The sequence below is a fragment of the Rattus norvegicus genome, chromosome 11 (assembly GCF_021556685.1).
Source record: "Rattus norvegicus strain SHRSP/BbbUtx chromosome 11, alternate assembly SHRSP_T2T, whole genome shotgun sequence".
NCBI lineage: Eukaryota > Metazoa > Chordata > Mammalia > Rodentia > Muridae > Rattus > Rattus norvegicus.
In genome coordinates this window covers 57,007,611-57,032,453 of record NC_141544.1, presented here as the reverse complement: position 1 = coordinate 57,032,453, position 24,843 = coordinate 57,007,611, and the positions used below count along the sequence as shown (strand labels likewise).

The window sequence follows — 24,843 nt, the reverse complement described above, 5'->3', positions numbered from 1 at the left end:
CTAGTGTTCCGGGACTTAAACTCCGGGGACTTTTGGCCAAATCAAAATTGTTTTTCTACTCTACATCTTTTTTCTTATAGATCTGTTTGGCCAAAGACTTACCAATAAACATAGGAATAGATGCTTACTATCATTATCCAATAAAGAATCTCATCAAAAGACTGGAGTATAGCTCACTGTGAGCACATTTTTCCAGCACAGTTTAGTTCCAGGAATCTGACACCCATTACTGGCCTCCTCAAGCACCAGGCACTCATGCGGTATATACATGCATGCAGGCAAATCACCCATACACATAATAAATAAAACCTGTAAGTATCTGTCACAAGAACAAAGTCAAGAAGCCAATACATCTCAGGCAACCTCAAAAATTACTTGACCGCTTTACCTTACCATAAAAAGAAACCTAACAAACTCTATTTCAAAGTGAAATGGACTTTTACAACGCAACCAAATCATATTTTACCTGGGAATGTACTTATTCATGATGGCATAGAAGCAGTTGTATAGGTCGCTGCGAGGCAGCTGGAGACAGACCAGTGGTTTCAGTAGATGAGTCCAGCTCAGGGATGTGCTGTATTTAACACTGCGTGATTTACAGTAAAAAGTAATTACAGATTCAATATCCAGGAGTAATTCTGCTGCCTTCTCCTCTGGTACTGAGAGCTGCTCTAGAATAAAGCATCAAACTAAAGTTATCAGGGTACTACAAGGGCTTAGCGACTGGGCATACTACGTCACACGTTCATCATGTGAGTGCATTACACTATGAAAAAGCAGGAACACTGAGCACTTTTTCCCATGATTGATTGTCTGTTTCCTTTTTATTTTTTGTAGTAGTGAGATCGAACCATGGCTTTACATAAGCTAGGTAAATGCTTCATCACTGAGCTATGTCTGCTCTCATATTTAATAGACACTGGCTGGCAAAACATAAGGAAACGTCGTCAGCGCTCTTTGTAACATTCTAGTTTTAATGTTGAAAGCTGTCATCATGGATATTCATTGTTCATGGTACTATGTTACTATGTTACATATGGACATCATCATACAGTGATATACTGTATATTGAATATCTTCTCCCCAATCTTCTTTTTAAAAAAGATTTATTTATTATATATGAGTACACTGTCACTGTCTTCAGACACACCAGAAGAGGGCATCAGATCCCATTACAAATGGTTGTGAGCCACCATGTAGTTGCTGGGATTTGAGCTCAGGACCCTGGGAAGAGCAGTTGGTGCTCTTAACCAATGAGCCACCTCTACAGCCCTCTTTTTTTTATCTTAAAGCAAGACATATGTTACAGAACAACTTATCAGTTTCAAGTAGTGAAACAAGGTGTGTGTTTTCTTACCCAGCCCTGAGAGAAAAAGGGAAGACAGAGGACAGTCACTAACAAATGGTACTCAGTAATATTGACCATGGCCATTCTAAACACAGGAGTGACCAGTTTTAAGTAGGGCAGTAGGGGTGGCAGGCATAATTCAAGTTGCTGGAAAGCCAAAGGATGCTTCCTAACAAGACTGCCAATTGCTCTGCAATGGACAGCTTTGGCAAGTAGAAGGGCAATTCATTCTCTACTTTGGAATCCAGTACTTTATTCCTTCCCTTTCTTTGTTTTAAATCTTAGTTTTTATTTTATAATAAAGCTAATCATGCATCCACATGCAAAACTACCTATGACTTTTCATACTGGTAGCTCTCATACAGAATAAACAGATAAAATACAAATTAAATATGAATACAACTATACCATTATCATTTAGATCGAGGTCTCAGAAATATAGGATACATATCATATAAAGTCTTCAAATCTCTGGTCCAAACTTACTTTTTTTGTCCACACTAGCAATAAAGTCTGTCAGTCTGTCTAACTGTCAATAGAGCTGGTGATAGAACCAGGATCTTGCATGCATATATACCTCCCCCCAGGTAAGCGTTCCACCACTGAGCTACAATCTAGAAACCTTAGTTTATAAAGAGTTAGTGCCCTGAAGCCGATTTAACCAATGCGTTAGTTCACTAAAATGTAACAGGAAAACAGAGTCCGAGGTACTATAAACGAATTAGAGAAGACAGGCATAAACTGAATTAACTTAATCTGTACCATGAATTAACACAGGTTTTATAGAGTGGTTGGAAAACTATTCATCTATGATTTGCAATAATCTGGAAACAATAGATCATGATCTGTTGTTTATATATAAACTTTCAGAACACAATCTCTTCTAATGGAAGACTACAAATAATCATGTGGGCCCACAAGTCTATGAGAAACAAGGTAAAGAGCAGAGCAAAACTATAAGTGTATAAGAAAAATCAATAATATAAAATGAACAGTAAAAATTGGCTCTTTCTCAAAATTATGTATCTCAAGATTCTGTTTATTAAAGGGCAAAACTATTTACGAGACATTTACAAATTTAAGATATCCCAAATTATAACTAGATAATATTTTCCATGGTTATTAAACTTACCAATAAACTCAAGGCAATCTTTATGAATACTGTTCTGTTCGGGCAAGTCTAAAATACCATCCCATGATGCCAAACTATCACCTTTTCCTGCAACGTTCAGAGCAATCTGGAAGAAAAATATTGAAAGCAACTAGCATCATTGTTACTTTTCCTGTAAAATACGCTGTGTTAAGGAAAGCAAGACTTTAGGAATAAGAACAAAAGATTACAAGCTTAAGTATCCGCACATCAGCAAGTGCCGCCACCACCAAGTAACAAAAGGCTCCTATATTAGATTTTCTGACTTCATGCTGATTCAGCAGATAGAATGAATTACAAAATATTTGTGTATTTACAAACATGGCTTTATTTAAAGCCAACTTTTCTGAAATATAAAAACTAAGAATATAATATTGTCAAATAAAAATATTCCTATACCATATACAATTTAAAAGATATAAAGAATATTTAATGAACTGAGAAAATGTTATTTTGTAAATTTTTTCAAGTATGTATAAAAACTATTTTATTTATTCACTTACTCATTCATTCATTCATTCGTTTGTTTGTTTGTTTGTTTGTTTGAGACAGTGTCTGTCTGTGTAGCTCTGACTATCATAGAAATTACTCTGTTGAGTCAGGCGCAGTGGTCCGGGGAATCTTGCAACTCTGACTAGCAATCAGGTTGCTCCTTTATTTATACAGTTTCACAGAACAAAGACAGACTAATGATTATCCAACAAGTACAAATTATATTACTTTGTCTGGAGACATGTGTTTGATTTTTCACTACGTGTCTGGGATTACAAGTGCAGCCACAATTAGAAAAGACAAATACAACAGACTTAATTTTATTATTAGCCCTATAACTCCATTTCAAAGAATCTAAAGAATGTCTCCACCAAAGCAAACACAGCCATTATATGACAGCCTGCTTTCAGACTGGCAGTATTTGAAGTTTTAAAGTGCTCCAGACACATAGAAAAAATATTTGAACCAGTTTTTTATGTATAGCAAATACTAATTCTGACTCCTTACATTTATATCCATTGATCACCCAAGCTATTAAGTAGGAGAAGGTTATTTTAGTCAAGCTACTTTATTTACTGAGTTGTATCCCTTCAGGAGTGTATGTACCCTGCATAATCCCTTATCTTTAAACAACATTTGTAGAGAGCTCTAAGCATATAAAGGAGGCCTTGAATCTGTCACCAATTCTCCTGGCCAGTCAGGTTTGTCAACTATTTCTAAGTTTATCCTGTTCCAATTATAAGTCTGAGTTTGCTCAGGGAAGAATACCCCAAGAAGATCCCTGGAGTCAAGGCCTCTTTAGAAAGCCCTATCTTTGTGCTGCATGCTCTCCAGGGCATAAGGAAGACTTCCAAATAGGGCCACATTAAAGTTATTTCCCTAAGAGCAGAAGGGATACTAAATTTAGAGGTTTCCTAAAAAGACTCAAACACAATTTTTTCAGGAAAGAAAATGGCTCACAATGCAGAGAGTCTCTAAGAATGTGACACGCAGAGACGGAAACCTAAAAGGGAGGGAGGAGTGACAACCATCGCAGCATTCAGCTCGGCTTTGCTGGAACCGTGTCAAGCAGCTGTGCTGGCTTCCTGACTTCCACTGTGTCCAGTGGATGTGGCTGTGCCACCCAGCCAACAGTATTGCTGTGGTATGGTTTGGTTTTTGGTTTTGTTCTGTATGGCCCTGGCTGTCTTGGAACTTGCTCTGTAGATTCGCCTGCCTCTGCCTCCCGAGTGCTGGGATTACAGGTGTGCAATTAACAGACTCAAGTGACGACTCAGCCTAGTGCAACAAGGGGTCCTTCCTGCATTTGAATTTGAGTCACCTATCAAAAGACCTTTATAGACAACTGAGGAAATTATTTCAATACTTCAGAATTACTGTTTTTAGTTATTGGTTAGTGGGGAGAGTCACTGGTGAAGAGTTCGAGCTCCTGTAAGTAACTCTAAGGAAACACTGTGTCATCCCCCACCGAAAGGAGAAAAAGGACAAGAAAGTAGAAAAGAGGAAGAGGATTAACAGGAACAGGAAGGGTTAAGAGGGGTAGTGGAGGTGAACATGATCAAAATGTAGAATATGTACGTGTGAAACTATCACAATGAAAGCACTGTTGTATAATTAAAATGCACTGATAAGAGGCAAGAACTACTGTGCTGGTATCTAATGGTCGTAGAGTTACTTTGAAACTATATTTTGGAAATTTCTTATTCAAGTATTTTAGTATGCCACAAGGGATTTGCTTTAAAACAATTCAGCATGAAGGAGTCAGGAGGATGAGTATACTACTAAAACAAGACTGGTCAGTCAAACAAAATAGTCAGTCAAACAAGACTAGTCAGATGCTAGTAAAGTTAAATAAAGCTGGGTTACAGATACAACTTAGTTCATTACATGAATCTCCACATTTTTTGATGGCAAGGCACATGTACCATCTGTAAATTCTGCTTCAGGAGACAGACATTCTGCATTCACAGACATTATCAGATTAGAGGAACCATTACAGAGAAGATAACACGAGCAAGTTGATCGCACTGAGAAATTGTGAAAACAAAATCTAAGTCACTTAGCCATAATGGTAGGAATGTCGAAGGCCAATTTCTGAAATGTACACACTAAGAATAATTTTACATGTGCCACACACTATTTTACATGTTTAAATTCCTGAAATAAGGCATTTAGAATGCTATGTACAGTAATAATTCCATTTCTGTTAAATATATATGCTCTGGAAAAATAAGGAAAGGACAGAACATACATTTACACATTGTTACATTCTTTACCTATTGGTAGTAACTTTATTTCATCCTTTTGTACTTATAATTTACACAAATATGTAACTTTTTTTTTTGAGACAGGGTCTCTCTGTGTAGCCCTGGCTGTCCTGGAACTTGTTCCTTACATAATGCTGGCTTCAAACTCAGGTGTGTACTACCACCGCCTGGCTACAAATACATAACATCTTAATTCAAATTTTTCTTTCTTCTTATTTTCAATCTCCCACCTATCACCCCTTCATCTTCCCTACCTGTCCCTTTCCCATATTCATGACTTTTGGTTTGATGGAGGATCCATTTGGTTTACTCAGGGCCATCTGTGTGAACTGCTCATTGAAGCCCTGGTGGGGTCACCAGTGGACATATAACTGATGGCATTTATTCCCCCATTGCCTCAAATTTTCCTAAGAAATAGTTCAGTAGAGAAGGGTAGGGCTTCAAGTCCTCCATTTCTGGCTGGTTGGTGAACCTATTCTTTTTTTTTTCTTCCATTTTTTTATGGGATATTTTCTTTATCTACATTTCAAATATTATCCCCCTTCCCAGTTTCCCCTCTGGAAATCCCCTATTCTATCCCCACCCCCTGCCTCCATGAGGGTGCTCCCCCACCCACCCACTCCCTCCTGCCTCCCAGTTCTGACATTCCCCTATACTGGAGCATCGAGCCTTCACAGGACCAAGGGCCTTTTCTCCCACTGATGCCTGTCAAGGCCATCCTCTGCTACATATTCAGCTGGAGCCATGCGTCCTTCCATGTATACTCTTTGGTTGGTGGTTTAATCCCTGGGACCTCTGGGGTATCTGGTTGGTTGATATTATTGTTCTTCCTGTGAGGTTGCAACCCCCTCAACTACCTCAGTCCTTTCTCTACCTTCTCCACTGGGGACCGGGTTCTCGGTCCAATTGTTGACTGCAAGCATCCGCCTCTGTATTTGTCAGGCTCTGGCAGAGCCTCTCAGGAGACAGTTATATCAGACTCCTGTCAGCAAGCACCTCTTGGCATCCACAATAGTGACTGGGTTTGGTGACTGCATATGGATGGATCCCTATGTGTGACAGTCTCTGGATGGCCTTTCCTTCAGTCTCCACTCCACACTTTGTATTTCCTCCTGTGAGGATTTTACTCCCCCTTTTAAGAAGTACTGAAGCATCCAGTTTGGTCTTCCTTCTTCTTAAGCTTCATGTGGCTTGTGAATTGTATCTTGGTATTCTGAGTAGTTGGGCTAATATCCACTTATCAGTGAGTACATACCATGTGTGTTCTTTTGTAGTCACTCAGGAAGTTATTTTCTAGTTTCATCCATTTGCCTATGAATTTCATGAAGTCATTGTTTTTGACAGCTGAGTAGTACTCCATTGTGTAGATGTACCACATTTTCTGTATCCATTCCTCTGTTGAAGGGCATCTGGGCTCTTTCCAGCTTCTGGCTATTATAAATAAGGCTATGAACATAGTGGAGCACGTGTCTTTGTTATATGTTGGGGCATCTTTTGGGTATATGCCCAAGAGAGGTATATCTGGGTCCTCAGGTAGTACTGTGTCCAATTTTCTGAGGAACCACCAAACTGGTTTCCAGAGTGGTTGTACCAGCTTGCAATCCCACCAACAATGGAGGAGTGTTCCTCTTTCTCCACATCCTCACTAGCATCTGTTGTCACCTGAGTTTTTGATCTTAGTCATTATGACTGGTATGAGGTGGAATCTCAGGGTTGTTTTGATTTGCATTTCCCTGATGACTAAGGATGTGAACATTCCTTTAGGTGCTTCTCAGCCATTTGATGTTCCTCAGTTAAGAATTTGTTGTTTAGCTTTGTACCCCATTTTATAATAGGGATACTTGATTTTCTGCAGTCTAACTTCTTGAGTTCTTTGTGTTTATTGGATATTAGCCCTCCTCAGATGCAGGATTGGTAAAGATCTTTTCCCAATCTGTTGGTTGTTGTTTTGCTCTATTGACAGTGTTCTTTGCCTTACAGAAGCTTTGCAATTTTATGAGATCCCATTTGTCAATTTTACAATACTAATCCTGCCAATCCATGAGCATGGGAGATCTTTCTATCGTCCGAGATCTTCTTCAATTTCTTTCTTCAGAGACTTGAAGTTCTTGTCATACAGATCTTTCACTTGCTTGGTTAGAGTCACACCAAGGTATTTTATGTTATTTGTGACTATTGTAAAGGGTGTCATTTCCCTAATTTCTTTCTCAGCCTGTTTATCCTTTGAGTAGAGGAAGGCTACTGATTTGTTTGAGTTAATTTTATACCCAGCCACTTTGCAGAAGTTGCTTATCAGGCTTAGTAGTTCTCTGGTGGAACTTTTGGAGTCACTTAAGTACACTATCATATCATTGGCAAATAATGATAATTTGACTTTGACCTTTCTAATTTGTATTCCTTTAACCTTTTGTTGGGCTAGGACTTCAAGTACTATATCAAATAGGTAGAGAGAAAGTGGGTGGCCTTGTGTAGGCTTTGATCTTAGTAGGATTGCTTCAAGTTTAGCAGGCTCAGTGTGATGGTATAGTGGCTGAGCATTTGTGAAAAAAATAAGCCATGTATGTGAGGTATGGTGTTGCCCACCTGTCATCTCAGCACTACATAGCAGAGGCTGAGGAACGAGGATCGAAAGGCTAGGCTTAGCAAGATTCTGTTTCAAACAAAAACAAAAACAAAATAAAAGCCAACAAACAAAACCTCCACAAACATTAGAGAACAGTTGGGAAGGAAAATAAAGAAAAACTGTAACCAGCACCCATAGACATATTTCCTTTTTTTTAACGTATTTTTTATTGTTTATTTATTTTATGAGTACACTGTCACTGTCTTCAACACACAAGAAGAGGATTCCATTACAGATGGTTGTGAGCCACCATGTGGTTGCTGGGATTTGAACTCAGGATCTCTAGAAGAGCAAGCAGTCAGTGCTCTTAACCACTGAGCCATCTCTCCAGCCCAACATATTTCCTTTAGCATTCCTAAGATCATTCCCTGGGAGTCTGTGCTCATTCTATTTTGCCTTCTGCTTTTATTTCCTCACTTGTTACCACTTGCTGAACAATTTATAAGGATCACAGACATTTCTAGTGGCTATAAATTATTACCACTGTAAACATTATTAAGTATAGGAAACACTGCAGAAACATTTATTTTGAGAGTCTTGTTATGTCTTCCTGGCTAGCCGGAATTTGCTATATAGACCAGCATGGCCTCAAATACACCAAGACCTGTTTGTCTGTGCCTCCCAGAGCAGAAAGGCATTGAACGCATGTACGAATACACCTGGCTCAGAAACACACTTTTAGTTAAAGTTACTCAAATCAATTTTCTTGATGCAATATATTTATAAAGTCTTTTCAGAGAGCTGAAAACCAATTATTAAAAATTCTTTTAAGTGACTACACTTTACTCATTAGTTTCTAGTTACCTTCCAAACCTTGGCCCTCAGTTCAGCAGGCAGTGGTCTCCCTTGAATTATATTTCTCAAAGTTTCAAGATCACAACCTCCTGCTTCCAGGGCTTCTTCAAGGTCTTTTTCCCTAAAAAAAAGAAAAAAGAAAGAAAGAAAAGAAATTCATTAAAACTACTCTGGGGTTGGGGATTTAGCTCAGTGGTAGAACGCTTGCCTAGCAAGCTGGGTTCGGTCCCCAGCTCCGAAAAAAAGAAAAAAGAAAAAAAAAAAGAAAAAAAGAAAAAAAAACTGTCCGACTCCTTTTCCCCTTGTATATGTACTTGGCCAGTTAAAGGGTACATCTCAGAGGACAAGGCTCTCAGCAGTCAGAATGCAACAGTACAAGGCACATGCAGCCTCCATACACTCTGCTTCAGGGATACAATTCTGCCTTGGTGTAAATTATTTTTCAGAAATTATCAATCAGAGTTGTTCACTAGGAGGTGCACAGGCATGTTGATAGCACTGTGAGTCCATGGAGACAAATCCCAGTAACTTGTTCTTGGTGGTAGGGATGGCTTGGTGTAGCATTCTCCATGTGCCAGGTACTGTTCTGAAGATTTTACAGATGTTTATTTATTTATTTATTTATTTGTTTATTGTTTGTTTGTTTAAAAGCTGAATCTAATATACCGGAGTCTGGCCGTGAACTTAAACTCATGTTCCTTCTCCGGCCATCTTCCAAGAGCTGGGACTTACCAAGCATTACTATCCCAATATGCATGTGTCCATTTTAATCCTCACTACATTGACACACATCACTGGCTGCAGTTAGGACACAAGATGGGTCATGGACACTTCTGAGACACATGAAACAACCATCCCATGGTATTAAAAATCCCTTTCTTTTCATTTAATGAGTTATTATCACATGGCCATAATTAATAGCAAACTCAGGAGCCAAATTTTAGCAGGCTGGATTCCCAAATTAATGCTCATAATATTATGCTAAACAGCAGCAAAAATGAAAAACACTAAAATTCAAGTGAGAAGTCAAAGCCCAGCAGTTTGAGACTATTTAGTACAAAATTATATCAATGTTATGCCCAGAGCACAGCCTGATGTACAGAAAGTGTTTGATAAATGACAGTGGAACAAAGAAGACCCCACTGTTACGCTAAAGCAAAATTATAAGGAAACATCATTAAGCAAACTAGAGGGCAATTACACTCAATCTACCATGTCTGAGGAGAAAAGTAACGTTCATTCTCTTTCCACTGTGCATGATTAAGATGGTCAGTTAAGAACTTTCACGGGGTATGAACTATTCTGTAGCTCAAAATACTGGTAAATCAATTCCCTATGGATTCCAGAGGTTGAGGTCCCAATACTTTATTATTTTAGCATACATTAAAATCTGTAAAGATGTAAAAAAAAAGTAATAAGGCAGATAATTTCTAACATTCTTAAAGCAATTAAGGAGAAACGTAAAGTTGCTAGAACCAGTTGCTACAGTTTTAAAGAAAAAATCAATTATGCTGCCTAATTTACTCCCTATTGTACATGAGTCTAAGGCTGCCCTTTGAGTGTGTACGCTTTATTAGATCGTTCTCTTAACAGAAAGGAATTAGATAGATGAAAATGTAATCGCTTGGGTACAATCAACAGTAAAGCACTGGCCAAGTGTCCCTCAACAAAGTCCAAATTCATGTGAGCACACAGGTGACCACACGAGACATATTCTGGTCTTTTGCAAATAGTCACTAAAAAAGTTGGAAGACGAGGAAAAAGAATGAGCAATTTGAAGTTTAGGGCTGATAGCTCAGGCCTGCCTGTCTCAGGAGACAAGCGTCTGTCTAGTCCATGCTAACTAAGCTCAATGAGACAGATGATTAGAATTTAAAATAAGGTTTATAACTATACAATTAATATAATGTATGCTGAGGAATAAATACCATGTTTGTCAACTGTGAAAATGAAATCAGGAAAATATCATTTACTGGAGATGGAATTTTATAACACAAATGAGCTAGAATTGTTCTAATATTTTAGTGCAAAATCTTATTTGTTTTTTGAAGGAGCGCTGCCAAATACCTTACTACTCCATACAACACAGCAAGCGCCTCCAAGTGCTTGCAGAGTCACAGAAATGTGCAAGCACATCTGTAAAGGAGCTGCGGCTTGAACTCTGATGCTGTGCCCACGAGACCACCATCTGTGGCAGCATTTCAACTGCACGCCAAGTACTGCAGAGACCAGAAAATACTATACTTCGAGTAGTAGAAGACACTTCGCACAGACCTAAATAATTAAATAACCGTGCCTTCTGGGGAAGGCAAAGCCTCAGTTTTCAGACTTTATACACAAACATCTGTTACTGCAAAAGAGCTGCAAACACTGCAGTTAAAGATCGGAGAGGTGGTAGAGCGCTTGCCTAGGAAGCGCAAGGCCCTGGGTTCGGCCCCCAGCTCTGAAAAAAAGAACCAAAAAAAAAAAGATCAGACAGAAGGGTGCGAAGAGATGAGAACTCTACACAGCACTCAGCCTGCAAGCAGGCTCACGTCTCAGCCTTTGAACACACACTATCTACAGGCTTAATTGGTGAGTGGTGGGCTGTAGGCTTTTTAGTCGTCTTTGGCTCTAAGAAACTCAGAACTGACCTTACAAGCTAAAGCTTAGACAAACATTCAAGCTAGGCAGATGAGGTCCCAAAATAGAAAAGTACAGGCTTTATTCATAAAAATAAACACCCCCTTTGCCCAGCAAGTTCAAGATACAGCAAATACAAGGCTTTGTGACTGGAAACTGAATACCACCTCCCTCCTGGCTCTGTAATTCTAAAACTATAACATGTTAGAACACACCAGGGTGTTTCAATGAGCTACCAATAACATGCTTACAACAAAGAAGTAAAAATCCAGCAATGGGTGATGTCAGGAATCATCAGGCTAAAGGGCAGGAGTGTAGGAGTTCAAGGTCAGCCAGGGAACTACAGAGTGAAACCCTGTCTCAAAAATAAACAAACAAACAACAAAAACAAAAACCCCTAAAATTAGAAATAAAGTAATAACTACCTTTAGAATAAAATGCAATAAAATTTCCCCTTATCAGATGTTTTGTGGCAAAGTCATGAGAGCACTCTAACCCAAGCTGCTCTAGGCAGACACAGACTTATACTCCAGCTATTGGCTGAGTGAGTCTCTTCCATCAGACAGGAACTAGAACATTTGGAACTCGTGCACAACTGTGCAAGAGACAAAAGCATGAACTCAAGCCACTTCCAAACTTAATATGCATTCCTAATGCTTCTCGGATTATTAAATCCAACTAGAAGTTTTATAATTGTTTCTAAATAAGCCACTCAATGAATCCCCTGAAAACTCTGACTCCCAAAACAATAAAGATGGTCAAGGTAACTCTTGGTCGTTCCTGAGAAGTTACCGGTAAGCCCCTATTGCTGAAGACACCACACACACTTAAAACACAGGACTTGGATGATTTGAACTCAGTCATCTTTCCTGTCTACCTCCAAGGTTCTAGAAAATACTATGCGGGGTTGGGGATTTGGCTCAGTGGTAGAGCGCTTGCCTAGGAAGCGCAAGGTCCTGGGTTCGGTCCCCAGTCCCGGAAAAAAGAAAAAAAAAAAAAAAGAAAATACTATGCAAGCTTTGAAGGTGAGGGGAAATTAAACAGTTGTACCCAGGAGCAGCACCTATGAAGCATGACAATGACCAGAATGATAAGATATACATAAGAGTGCATAAATGCACTCACATCTTGGTGTTATCTAACTGAACTTAAAGCCCACACTCAACAGGAGGGAAATCATGCCTGGTACTGGAATCTAGCCAGCTTTCTGGGGCTAGTGAGGCCATGGACTTTAGCAAAGAATCGACTACTGTTGCCACTTTGCTAGACCAGCATAATTCCTTCCTACATTCTAAACCTTATCCTTATGGCCATATAAAAATGTAGCTATACCCCTCATCAATGAAGCCTCTCTTTACAGCAAATGATCATCACAGAAGACCACAACATGGGGTTGGGGATTTAGCTCAGTGGTAGAGCGCTTGCCTAGCAAGCACAAGGCCCTGGGTTCGATCCCCAGCTCCAAAAAAAAAAAAAAAAAAAAAAAAGAAGAAGAAGAAGACCACAACATGATACAATGCAAAGAGAACAGATCAGGGTAGGGCCTAGCCTCAGCAGATACAACTACTTCACAGGTTCTGCATCTATGACTCAGCCAAAATCATGGAAGACAGAATGGAAAGATTCTAAGAACCAAGAACTCTGCTTGTCCCTCTTAGAAATGGATGCATAAACAAGAAGGGAATGATGACTTTATCAATGGACATGTAATGTAGAAGGGGGGAAAATTCCCTATTCCTAAATAAAGAACTTGGGGCAACGATTGACTGCTAGGAGGAGGATAACTAGCCTCTCTCTGGGATAAGCCCCCTCATTGGTTATCCTACCCAGAATGGTCCACCTTGAAATCATATACATACCACCAAAGAAAGACTCAGCAGGTTGTACTCACATATATTTCTGTGTACATGCGTACACACATGCACTCAACAGTAATAGCCAAAGTAAAAGAGGGTATCAACTTGGAGGAGTCGGAGGGGCTTGAGGGTGACTGCAAGAGGCTGGAGGGAGAAAAGGGAGGGGGGAGTGATGTCATCCTGTTTTAATTAAAAAAAACATTTTAAAAAATAAAATTTAACAAAAATTAAAAGAACAGTTACAGAAAATCTCCCACTAGGAGAAAAAAAAGATTAGCAATTAAGCTTTTTTTCTAAATTACTTTCCCTCCCAACTATGTTCAAAAGACTTCTACTCACAATTTCAAAACTTATAGAAACTGTTTAATAATGCATTATTTGAACCTCAGGAAAATGAGACTTGTTTTGCCTATCTTTTCATGTACATTCTGTATATAAAGAAACATCACATCCTGGGAGCAGATGCAGACACCCACAGCCAAACATCAGGTGGGGCTTGGGAATCCTATGGGAGAGGGGATGGGGGAAAGACTGTAGGAGTGAGGTGGGTCAGGACACCACAAGAAAACCACAGAATCAACTAACCAGGGCTCATAGGAGCTCACAGACTGAACCAACAGGCAGGAAGCCTGCATGAGTCTTACCCAGGCTTCTGCATATATGTTATATTTGTGTAGATTGGTCTTCTTGTGGGCCTCCTGACAACTGGAGTGGTGTTGTCTCTGACTCTTTTGTCTGCTTTTGGGATCCTTTCTCCTGTTGGGTTCCCTTGTCCAGCCTTAATATGAAGGAGGTGACTAGTCTTACTGTATTCTATCTTATTGATATGCCTTGTTTGGTTGTATCCCTGGGAAGCTAGAGGAGTGGTTCTAGGGGAGAGGGGAAGGAGTGGTGAGGAGGGTCTGGGAGGAGAGAAGAGAGGAGAAACCGCCTTGGGTTGCACCTTAGTTAGGGTTCCACTGCAGTTTAGTCCACTATTATCAAGAAGGGACTATGGTGGCATGCAGGCAGACACGGTGCTGGAGAAGCTAAGAGGTCCACATCTTGATCCAAAGGCAGCAGCAGGAGACTATGCTCCACTGGGCATAGCTTGAACATATATAAGCCCTCAAGGCCTGCTTGCACAGGGACACACTTCTTCCAACATGGCCACAGCTATTAACAGTGCCACTCCCTATGGTCCAAGCAATCAAACATGTGAGTCCATGGGGGTAGCCAAAAGATTTCATCAGCTACAAGATTTCCTCACTGTACAACAGGAAAGGGATATGGAGGTCACAAGTTTAGTTCTGTAAACTATTCAAACCACCACTGGTTATAATCTATGAGAGGCAAATGAGTAAAAAATAAAGAGATCACATCCATTAGAATTCACTGATTACTTCCTCCCACCAGCCCTTCCTCACCTTGCTCCCAGCCTGTAATAAGAATTCACTTATTCCCTGACTCTCCATATCTACCTATTCGGAACACTTCACATAAACGCAGTGATGGCACATGAGCTTTACTGCCTGGTTCATCAGCGTTGTTTCCAGCTCTGCTCCTATTATAATCTATGTATCAGCACATGCTTCTACTGCCAGTAGTCTTCCTTCCCATGACTACAGATATTCTGTTTACCATCTAATGGTGGACTGCTTCAAGTTGGATATTATGATTACTTATTAAACTTAAAAATAAACACCCCAGAACTCAACTGGTTAAATGTACAGTTTATCCTGAAAAACTGCAGAGGAGTGTTCACCGGACGGGAGAGGCTCTCTTACAGGCGTGCAGTTCATTCCGATGTGTAAAGGTAAGGCACCCTGCGCCCAGAGTAAACCATGACAGCTCCACATATGCATCCCATCGTCCTCCCTGACGGCTTTAGGCCCGGCCAGTGTTCTTACTTCTGAGATAGCTACCGAACCCCTCTAAGCCCAGCACACAGTACGGTGAGCAACTGGCACTTGCTTCAAGTGTTCCATGGCCTAATTTGTACCCCGTACTGCTGAGTTTTTCCTATTGCACAACTCAGGAAACATCAGCCCCAAAGTTCTTCTCTTTCCCTTTTCTCCCCCCCCAAACATGTTTTCATTAATTATTTGGCAATCTCACACAATGGACCCCAATCACACTCTCGTCCCATTTCTCCCAGAATCCTCTATCGAGTAAAGAAGATGCTAAATATAGTTGTTTTGGTCAGACATCCCTTACAAATGTGACAGCTACAAGATTTCATCACCATGTGACAGGAAAAGGATATGGAGGGCCCAAAAGTTCTGTAAAATTAAAAATTAACTATAAATAGAATAAATGCCATGAAGTATTTTTCAAAATATTCTTTTTTTAATCCACAAGTCACATTTTACCAAATGGTACCCACAGTAGCTCTTCCTCTTCTAAGAAAAACCTTCAAGGGATTACTATTTGCTGGGGGTAGAGGGGGTCTAACAGTTGCATGTGTAAAAAAACCTTCAGGGATTACTACTTGCAAGGGGTGGGGTGGGGGTCTAACAGTTGCATGTGTAATAAGGATACGTGTTTATTGCGGCTGTAAGGTTTCCCCATGCTGAACTACAGGAGAGCTTCTCCACTGACGAACTGTAGCCTCCGGCTGCTCTAGCTTCTCTGTCCCACGCTTTCTCAAGATAAAAGTCCCCAGCATGCTCCTGTTTACCTGTTCATCTACTTACTGGCTTACCGTGTATGTGAGTGTTCACATGCCACAACACACGTGTGGGGCAACAGGGCAACTTTCAGTTTTCTGTTGCACCACAGAGGTCCCGGGGATCAAACTCAGGAAGTCAAGCTTGGCAGCAAGCGTCCTTCCCCTTTCCCTGCTGAGCCACCTCACTTGCTCGCTCTCCACAGAGCCCTTTCCAACCAAAGTCATGTACATGGAAATTTAAAAACAGCAAATTGTTTGCCTAAAATAAGAATGGAATGAAAATAGCAAAAGTCTGCAGAGACATTCATTATGTGTATCAGTTATAAATTTCTTTCTTTTGTTTTTTGTTTGTTTGTTTTTTGGAGGGTTTTTTTTCCGTTTTTTCATTTTTTGATTTTGGAGACAAGGTTTCTCTGTCTAACAATTCTGGATATCCAGGAACTTACTTTGTGGACAAAGCTGTTCTCGAACTCATAGAGATCCGTCTGCCTCTACCTCCCAAGTACTGGGATTAAAGGCATGAATAGTCATGAGCAGCTCTATTACAAATACAATGATTTTTTCAAAGTATTATTTTTCCTGAAAAAAACGGTCTTAGAAAACAATAGTCTGCATGAAAAATAAAAGGTGACATCATTATGCAACATCTGGGCAATTTTTCACAAAGATACTTTATTGACTTAAAAAATCATTCTTTGGCAAGAGAAGTATATGGCAGATCTACATTTGGAAACTGGATTCCAAGCAATGACAGAGATTTACGTGATAAAAGATACTTTCACTTATCTTCGTTGTGTCTGTCAAATCCTATGGAATTCACAAACCTCAAGGTCTAGGGTTCATTGAATATGATGGTTCCCACATTATCCTAGAACTGGGGCAGGAGGACTGCCCCAAGCTCAAGGTCAGCCTGGCCTACTTACAGGTTCTAGGCCAACCTAGACCTTGTCTCAAACAGAAAAGAATTCCTGTATTCAACTGCATATTCCTAAGAGGGCGCATTTTCCTAAGGAGCATTTTTATAACTTTTATCTTTTGAAACAAAGAAAGGGGGTCATGGAGATGACTCAGCAGGTAAGGATGCTTGATAAATATGACCTGAGCTCAACCCCAGAACCTACAGGAAGGCGGGCAAGAACCAACTCCACAGAGTTACACACATGGAGAGAGAGAGAGAGAGAGAGAGAGAGAGAGAGAGAGAGAGAGAGAGAGAGAGAGAGAGACTAGAATAGAAACTCTACAGGGGAAATAATACACAGTAAGATACTTATTTCCCTATGGTTGAATTAAAGCGACAGAAAAACTGCTGAGTTGTTAAGGCTATCAAAACAGTGTACTTACTTACCACAAATAAAAGAACACTAATCTTTCGATATATGGTAGATTACTTACCATATTAGCACATAGTATAATATAAATACATTACATGTATTTATTTAATCATATATATTAATATATACCATTAAATAATTTATTTCTATTTAGATGATGTAGATAACCATACAATAAAGTTTAAAAACAACAACAACAGTGATTTAGGATAGGGATATGAGAACATAGTGTTATGAAAATAAAAGGTCTATAAAGATATATATAGTATACATATATATAATTTTTCCTTATTATCCTATCATATCAGTCATAAACTGTATCTTCTCATGGATATAAGAGAGTTAGTGATGTACACAGCTCATACATATCCTCATATCTACATAGGGTCCACAAATAGTCAATATATGCTCAACACATATACACATATATGCTCAATGCACAACCTTGAATACATTGCTTTCCAAAATATAACATTTGATCCACATTTTCAAGAGGACTTTCTTTAGGAGTCCCTTAAGGGACATGTGACATTTATAACATAAATGCAATCAGTATTACAAGGAACACAGGGCTTGCAGAAAAGAGATGCTGAGTTAGTACTGGTCTTCTATGACCAGGATCTGCCGAACCACTACCACTCTAAGGCCATCCTCTCACCCCCAAGAAAGCATTAACAGTAATTCTGCGTAATTCCTGTCTCAAAAAGCTGTTGTAAGATGCACGTGTGTGTGTGTCTGTGTGTGTGTGTGTGTGTGTGTGTGTGTGTGTGTGTGTGTGTGTGTGTACATGGGTATGTAACTGAAAAAGCTCTATGCAAATGCTTAACAACATTTCTTATATCTCCTTGCTAAAATTCTTAAATATCATCTGGTCTGGCTTGGCCCTGAATGCTTTTTCACATGCTCACAATTGAACACTTGGTCCGCAAAACCGTGGCATGATTTTGTCTTATTCCTTCTGACAAAATGATGAGTTCAAGCAAATCAAGCACTACAGTGCCCTGCTCTGGCTCTAACACTGCTTCCATTTTTCCCCCTAAAACCTTACCCAGCAGCCTGAATATAAAGCCTACTGAGTAGATGTTTGCTGAGCCATGAATGCTTTGCTAAACGATTTTGCTTTCTGATATGTAAGGGCAGCTATTGTCTTTGGCTGACACCAAACAGAAGCCACATTTCAGCATTACTCTGCCGAGTACAGAGAATAGAGTTTATCAACTCTATTCAAAATTGTCCTCTTCATAACCAACTGTACATTATGGTATATACAGATGTTTCGTACAGAACTGATCCTTTTACTACTAAAAGAATTTAAGAAGAATTGAGCAAAACATTAGAATTATGTTAAAGTGCTTATTGAGTAAAATTTATAAATTTAAATAAGTTCAGAATGCCAACAATTATAAAATTAAGAGAAAAAGGTTGACTATGGCTTTGGATCTCTAAGCATTATTTAATAAAGAATTACTCAGAAAATAAAAGCATATGTACAAATCCAAGGCTTCTTCCTTTAATATATCAAGGAGGGCATTACCAACTTTCAAATTTTAAGAATTTAACTTTGTCTTTGTGGTAGTGGTACATCACACCTTTAATAGGTAGGCAGATCTCAGAGTTCCAGGACAGCCAGGGCTACGCCTCCACCACCAGCCCCCAAAACATAAAACAAAAACAAACAAACAAAAAAAACCCTCGTCATGAAAAACAAAAAAGAACAACAACAAAACCCTTAACTTTATCAATCTAAATTGACTAGTTTTTTACCACACCTTGAGGTCACATGGCTAAAGGTCTAAAGAGGTGGAAGCTGAGACAGTTTCTGATTGCCTTTCCAAGGGGATAAGCACCAGTCTGCAGTTAGCTCGTAGGAACACGAAGGTTAGGTACTGTATATGAAACAGTGGCTTGGTATGCATCGCTCGTGGTTATACAAACGTTGGCATTCGCTCATATATATATACATTCATGCAACAAATATTTACTGAGCGTCCTGCCATCAGCCATTCCCCTTGACAAGCTCACTGTCTATAAAGCAATAAGTGAAACAGCTCAGCACATAATGGGTTTTCTGCCACGCCTCATTTCCTGTGTTCAATAACTGGAACACACATGGTGGAAAGACTCTTGACAGACATCCACATGTTCCCCCTACACATTAAGCACACAATACACATATACACACACCAAAACGTTAAATAAGTAAAGAGCTGTGTGATGATATAAATCATAGCATATTGAGTTATACGATGTAACATGATATAAAAAGACAAATTCCTCTGACTTCCCTTCTGAGATACAGATTATCCATACCTTGTTAGCTGACGGTCAGTTCATGAAGAAACAGAACGGATATCACATAGAAACTATTCAGAAATAGAGACTCTGAGACCCCACCTAACACCTACTGAATCAGTTGGCATTTTTAACAAGCTTCAAGGGAATTGCAACGCATTTCAATTTTAGGAAGAGCTGGTGATTTAAAACATAACTAAAACCCACTAAGTAGGCAGAAGTGATGTCAGAGAATCTAAGTACTCAAAGATTTATTAATTTTTACTTTTATGTGGATGAGCATTTGCCTGCAACGTGTGAACCACGTGGAGCCTAGAACCAGCAGAGGCCAGAAGAGGGTGTTGGCTCTCCTGGAGCTGAGTTACAGAGCGTTATTTTTGGATGCTACCAACTGAATCCAGCCTCTTCAGAGTGCCAGGTGCTCTTAACCACACTAAGCCATCTCTCCAACCCTTAAAAAAAGACTCTAAGCCCCTTTCGGAGCTCTTTAAAGAGTATATACATATTTTTAACAAGTTCAACTAGCTAGTTCCACTTATTAGGAAAGAAACTGAAGAATACTACTTACTATCCACAAAGAGAAAAAGACAGAATAAAATAGTGAAAAGCAGTTTCAAACAGGGATGGCAGTGCTGGCCTATTTAAGGTAGCACTAATCAGCTACAGAAGAGCCCCAAACGTCTCATTGTGTTACACTGTGCTGATGTTCTTTTTGTTGTTTAGTAGTTTGAGGCAGGATCCCACCATGTACCCCTGGCTGGTCTGGAGCTCACTGTGTAAATCAGGGTGGTGTCAAACCCTGTCTCTGCCTCCTGAGTGCTGGGATTAAAGATATACCCAGTCAGGCCCAATTTTGTTGATGTTCTTAAATGAGCCTTTTGATTTAGATCATAAATTCCTGGAGGACAGGAGCCTAGGTTTTTCTCTCAGCTCTTTTCCCTATCCTCCTTCCCCCTTCCCTCTCTCTTCCCTTATCCCCCAACCCCTTGACCCCTTTCTTCCTCTCACTTTAGCTATTTCATGTTTCTGAGACAGCCCAAGCTGCCCTAAAATTCACAATGTAGCTCTGGTTAACTTTGAACTTACAGCAATTCCTCTGCCTCAGTCTCCTGAGTGAATAACGCTGGAGTAAGCCACCATACCCAGCCTAGTTTTATTCGTATGCACTTCCATTTGTGAACTGAACGGTCCTTAGTCATTAAGATGAGTTTGGTGGTAACATGCAAAATGCACTGTGGAAAACTTTTACAAGTGACAACGTCAAAATTAAAACACAACATAAACTAAAAACCATTCTGTAATGATCTCATTTACCGAACTCTCAAAGAAAAGTGGGTTTACCAAGCTGTGGCTCCCACTCCCAAAGTATTTCCTCACTCTGTGGAAACTGGTCAGGGGAAGAGTGAGACTGGAGGGAAGAATGGGTAGAAGAGGATAGAGGGAGACTGGAAATTGCAATGAATAGCTCAGTGCTCCTCCGCTCATGGAAATAAAACAAGTAAAAGAGAGAACCCACACCAAACGGTGCTAGGTAGTTTTAGGTCCACTTGATACGAGCTGAAGACATCTGAGAGGTGAGATCTTATGCCGCCATAAGATCCAGCTGTAGGCAAGCCTGAAAGGCATTTTCTTAATTACTGACTGACAGGGGATCCCAGCACGTTGTAGAAAAAGTCATCCTTGGGCTGGTGGTCCTGGGTTCTACACGAAAGCAGGCAACCCATGAGGAGCAAGGCAGAGAGCAGCACTCTGCATCAGTTTGTGCCTCCAGGTTCCTCTTGTGGGGAAGTTCCTGTCCGGACTTCCTCCAGTGGTGACAATGATGTGGAAGCACAAGCTAGACGAACCTTGTCCTCCCAAGTTTATCTGATACGGGTGTTTCATCACAGCAATAGTAACCCTAAGACGGACCTGGCCTCACAGTGGTGCCACACTCCTTTGATCCCGGCACTTGGAAGGCAGAGGCAAGAAGATCTCTGTGAGTTCGAGGCCTGTCTGACCTACAGAGAGATTTCCAGGACAACCAGGGCTCCACAGAGAAACTCTATCTCGAAAACAAACAGATCAACAAAAGACACAGGCCTAAGGGAACCTTTAAGAGAACAAATGTGCTGCTGGGAACTATCCACTAGAGTGGCCTTGCCAGTAACCACACACACGAGTGCCCCAACCTAAGAACTTCCTAACAAGGTTTTAACTCAGAAAAATTTGCTCCCCTACGGTTCTCAATCAACTGACTAAAGGCAGTTGATAATACAATTCAATCTTCCCAAACTCCGAATTTCATGCTATAACCAGCTAGGTCACTTTATAGAAAGTTCTTTTCATTGATTTTTTTTAAAGATTTATTTATTATATGTAAGTACATTGTAGCTGTTGTCAGACACACCAGGAGAGGACATCAGATCTCATTACAGATGGTGGTGATCCAGCATGTGGTTGCTGGGAATTGAACTCAGGACCTCTGGAAGAGCAGTCGGTGCTCTTAACCACTGAGCCATCTCTCCATCCCCTTTTCATTGATTTTTAAACGGTCTCTATAACAGGTTGAAGTCTTTTTACTGATCTGACAATATAGGTCAGTGTAGAGCACCTGTTTACCATGTACAAGACCCTAAGGTGCATTTCTTATAGCCATGTATGGTATTTAATATTAGAAATATGGCTAGAACAACTGAAATTCATGATAAATGTAAAGCGTACATAGACTTTTTCATATAGGTAAAAATTAAAAACTAAATCTGGTTGCAGTGGTATATACACCCTTAATCCTAGAGCTTGGGAGACAGAGGTCAGCCAAGGATATATAGCAAGTTCTGGACCACCTAGGGCTATACAGTGAAACCCTGCCTCAAAATAAATAAATACATGAAAAACTGTTTTAAAAATGAGTACATGTTCAAATAACATATTGGTGTTGGATATACTTTTTTAAATGAGTAAAAGTTATATCTGGTTTTTTGTTGTTGTTTTTTAGTTTTCAATGAGGCAAAAGGAAAAAAATTTAACTACTTCTGTAGCTCACATTATAGTGATTATTTTGAATAATGTTAAGATAAAGCTTACTAATTCTTCAGAGTCTAACTCACACACCAGTGCCTCCATGAAGCTTTTGTAATGCATGCTGATGTGGTTTCTGCCTCTTCTGAACTCCCATAACACTCATTTACAATCTCAGAGAACAAAATTAACTTTATCACAGTCCCCCCAAGTCCAATTACTCAATTGCTGTATTATGTATCCCTTTCTGATATTTTCATTGTCTCCAATCAGTAAAGTACAAGTTTACCGAAGGCTTGCATTGTGTGTAGGTAAACAGTGACAGCAGTAATCACTAGGAAAAACTGTGAACAACAAAATCCCTGAGTATTACACCTGGTCAATACACTTAGATCAACTGTAAGATACACACACACACACACACACACACACACACACACACACGTAACACACACACTATTTCAAAGGTAGAAGTGTTCGCCAAAAATTAATGACCCTCAGTGGGAAAAAATGCCTACCAAAAAGGTTTTGGGAGGCTTGGGGATGTATCACAGTTGGTAGAGTGCTTGTCCCAGCATGCATGAAGCTCTGGGTTCATTCTCACAAACAAGTAGGATGGAGTTCACCTATAACCCAGAACATCAGAAGTTCACAGTCATCCTTAGCCACACAGAAAGTTCGAGGACAGCCTTGGGCTACATGAGTTCCTTTAAAAACAAAATCTTCTCACACCCCCAGAGAGACATGCAAATGCTTGGGATAAACGATAACAAAGTTTAATACACTATACAAAGCCATGAAATTAAGTTGTGAGGGAAGTGGTGGGAAGGAAAAATAACAAATGTTGGAAACTGTTGGGAGACTAATAAATAATAATAATAATAATAATAATAATAATAATAATAATATTTAAACCCTCAACTTCGTAGGCAGAATCCTGCTGGGTGTATCTTACAACCTCTGCACTGTCAAAGGTCGCGGTGGTTATTTCAAAAGATCTTATTTCGAATGATCTGAGATCTCCATCCAAGAACTTCCTCCTTAGTGCGCCCATTCCAACTCCCTGGCTAGGGACTCTGTGGAAGCCACCCTCTCCGCTGGACCAAGCAGGAGGACCTGACTTAGGCGCAGATCCAGGACTACCTCTGAGTCCCCGGGATTCCTCCCTCGCCGGAGAAGCCCGCGGGCAGGGAAGACCCTGAAGCAGAGGGGGCGGGGCAGGGGCTTGGAGGAGGACAGGTGACTTTTGCTCCACGCCCCGCCAGCCAGCACCTCGGGGACAGGCTGGATGGAGAACAGGAAGAGAAGGGGCCAGTGGGAATTAAACCTGGGCTCGCACTCACCAGCTGTCCCCGCCCGACGTTGACAGTGGCAGAAGATCTTCTCCTTCCGCCATTGCTGTTGACGTCCACGTCACTTAGCCGAAAAGTGGACCTGGCGCCGAGACTGCCTCAGAGACTCAGTGTCGTAAAAGGAGTTATGAAGTCTGAGACTTGAGACTCCACCAGAGCTAAAGAGCTTGGAACTAGAAGGATGCAACGTCACCGCGTCCCTAGGGCGAAAGGCGGAGCCCGGCGCTTGCAATCGGGTGAGGCTGTGGAAGACCACAAATCCCAGGATGCAAAGGGCGGCGAACGAAGTGGGAGGGGCACAAGGTTTGTGGGTGGGGCCTCAGGTGGGCCGGCCCCTAAGGAGTGGGTGGGGTTGTTGGGAGCGGCAGCCAGGCTCGAATCAGAGGAGGCTCTGAATGTGAAGCATCCTGGCTTGGCGTCTTCTTAGCAGCTGTGTCCCTATTTGATTGTCGGTGAAAGCCCAGCTAGTGATGAGAGAGAAAGGCGAGTACGAATTCACACAGAGAAGGTAGGCTTAATGGAAAGTAAGGAAAGAACAGACCACCTCATTTGTAAGGACCATTCAAAGAAAAAAGGCCAGGGGCTTCGTGCAACCATACAGCGCTTACCCAGCATCCTCAATTGAACAGTCACCAACGCTACAAGAAAAGTAAAAATACACGAAGGGCTATGTTAAGCTATTCAGTTAAGACAATTATACTCTAGCCTTCTCCTTCTCCCTTAAATATGCCTTCTAACAGCCAGGAGAATCGACTCTAGTTCTGAAACTGAAATTTCAGTTTAAAAATCAGTTTGAGAAAGCTGACGAGATCCTTCCCTTCCTATCCTATGTCCCATATGTCCCTCCTAAAAGGGTCTCCTTGTTCCACACCCAGCTTTCATCCACAGCACCAGTAGTACCAAAACACTGGTCCCTGGGCTACCTTGACTACTACAGATTCAGGACGGACCTGAAGAAATACTTTTAACAGTTAACTACATGAACTATATGGATAAATCTGAAGATGTCATTGTTAGATGAACAAACCAGATTACAAATGAACGGCATCATTTCTGCTTTAAATC

The 24,843-nt window shown here is 40.5% G+C and overlaps 1 protein-coding gene across 12 annotated transcripts in view; it reads right to left on the bottom strand.

Moving 5' to 3' along the window:
• Tbc1d23 (TBC1 domain family, member 23) overlaps positions 1-23,966 on the bottom strand; it is a 58,167-nt gene extending 34,201 nt beyond the window's left edge. For 4 of the 12 annotated variants that reach the window (XM_087576323.1, XM_087576327.1, XM_087576317.1 and 1 more), the window contains exons 1-4: positions 23,770-23,845; positions 8,685-8,796; positions 2,481-2,586; positions 467-666 (exon numbers count right to left, since the gene is read on the bottom strand). Coding sequence is in view for 6 of the 12 variants with exons in the window: in XM_087576317.1 (XP_087432443.1) it covers positions 467-486 (20 nt within the window). In the remaining 6 variants the exon portion in view is untranslated. 12 annotated transcript variants of the gene reach the window in all.
• Between the last annotated feature and the right edge of the window lie 877 nt (positions 23,967-24,843).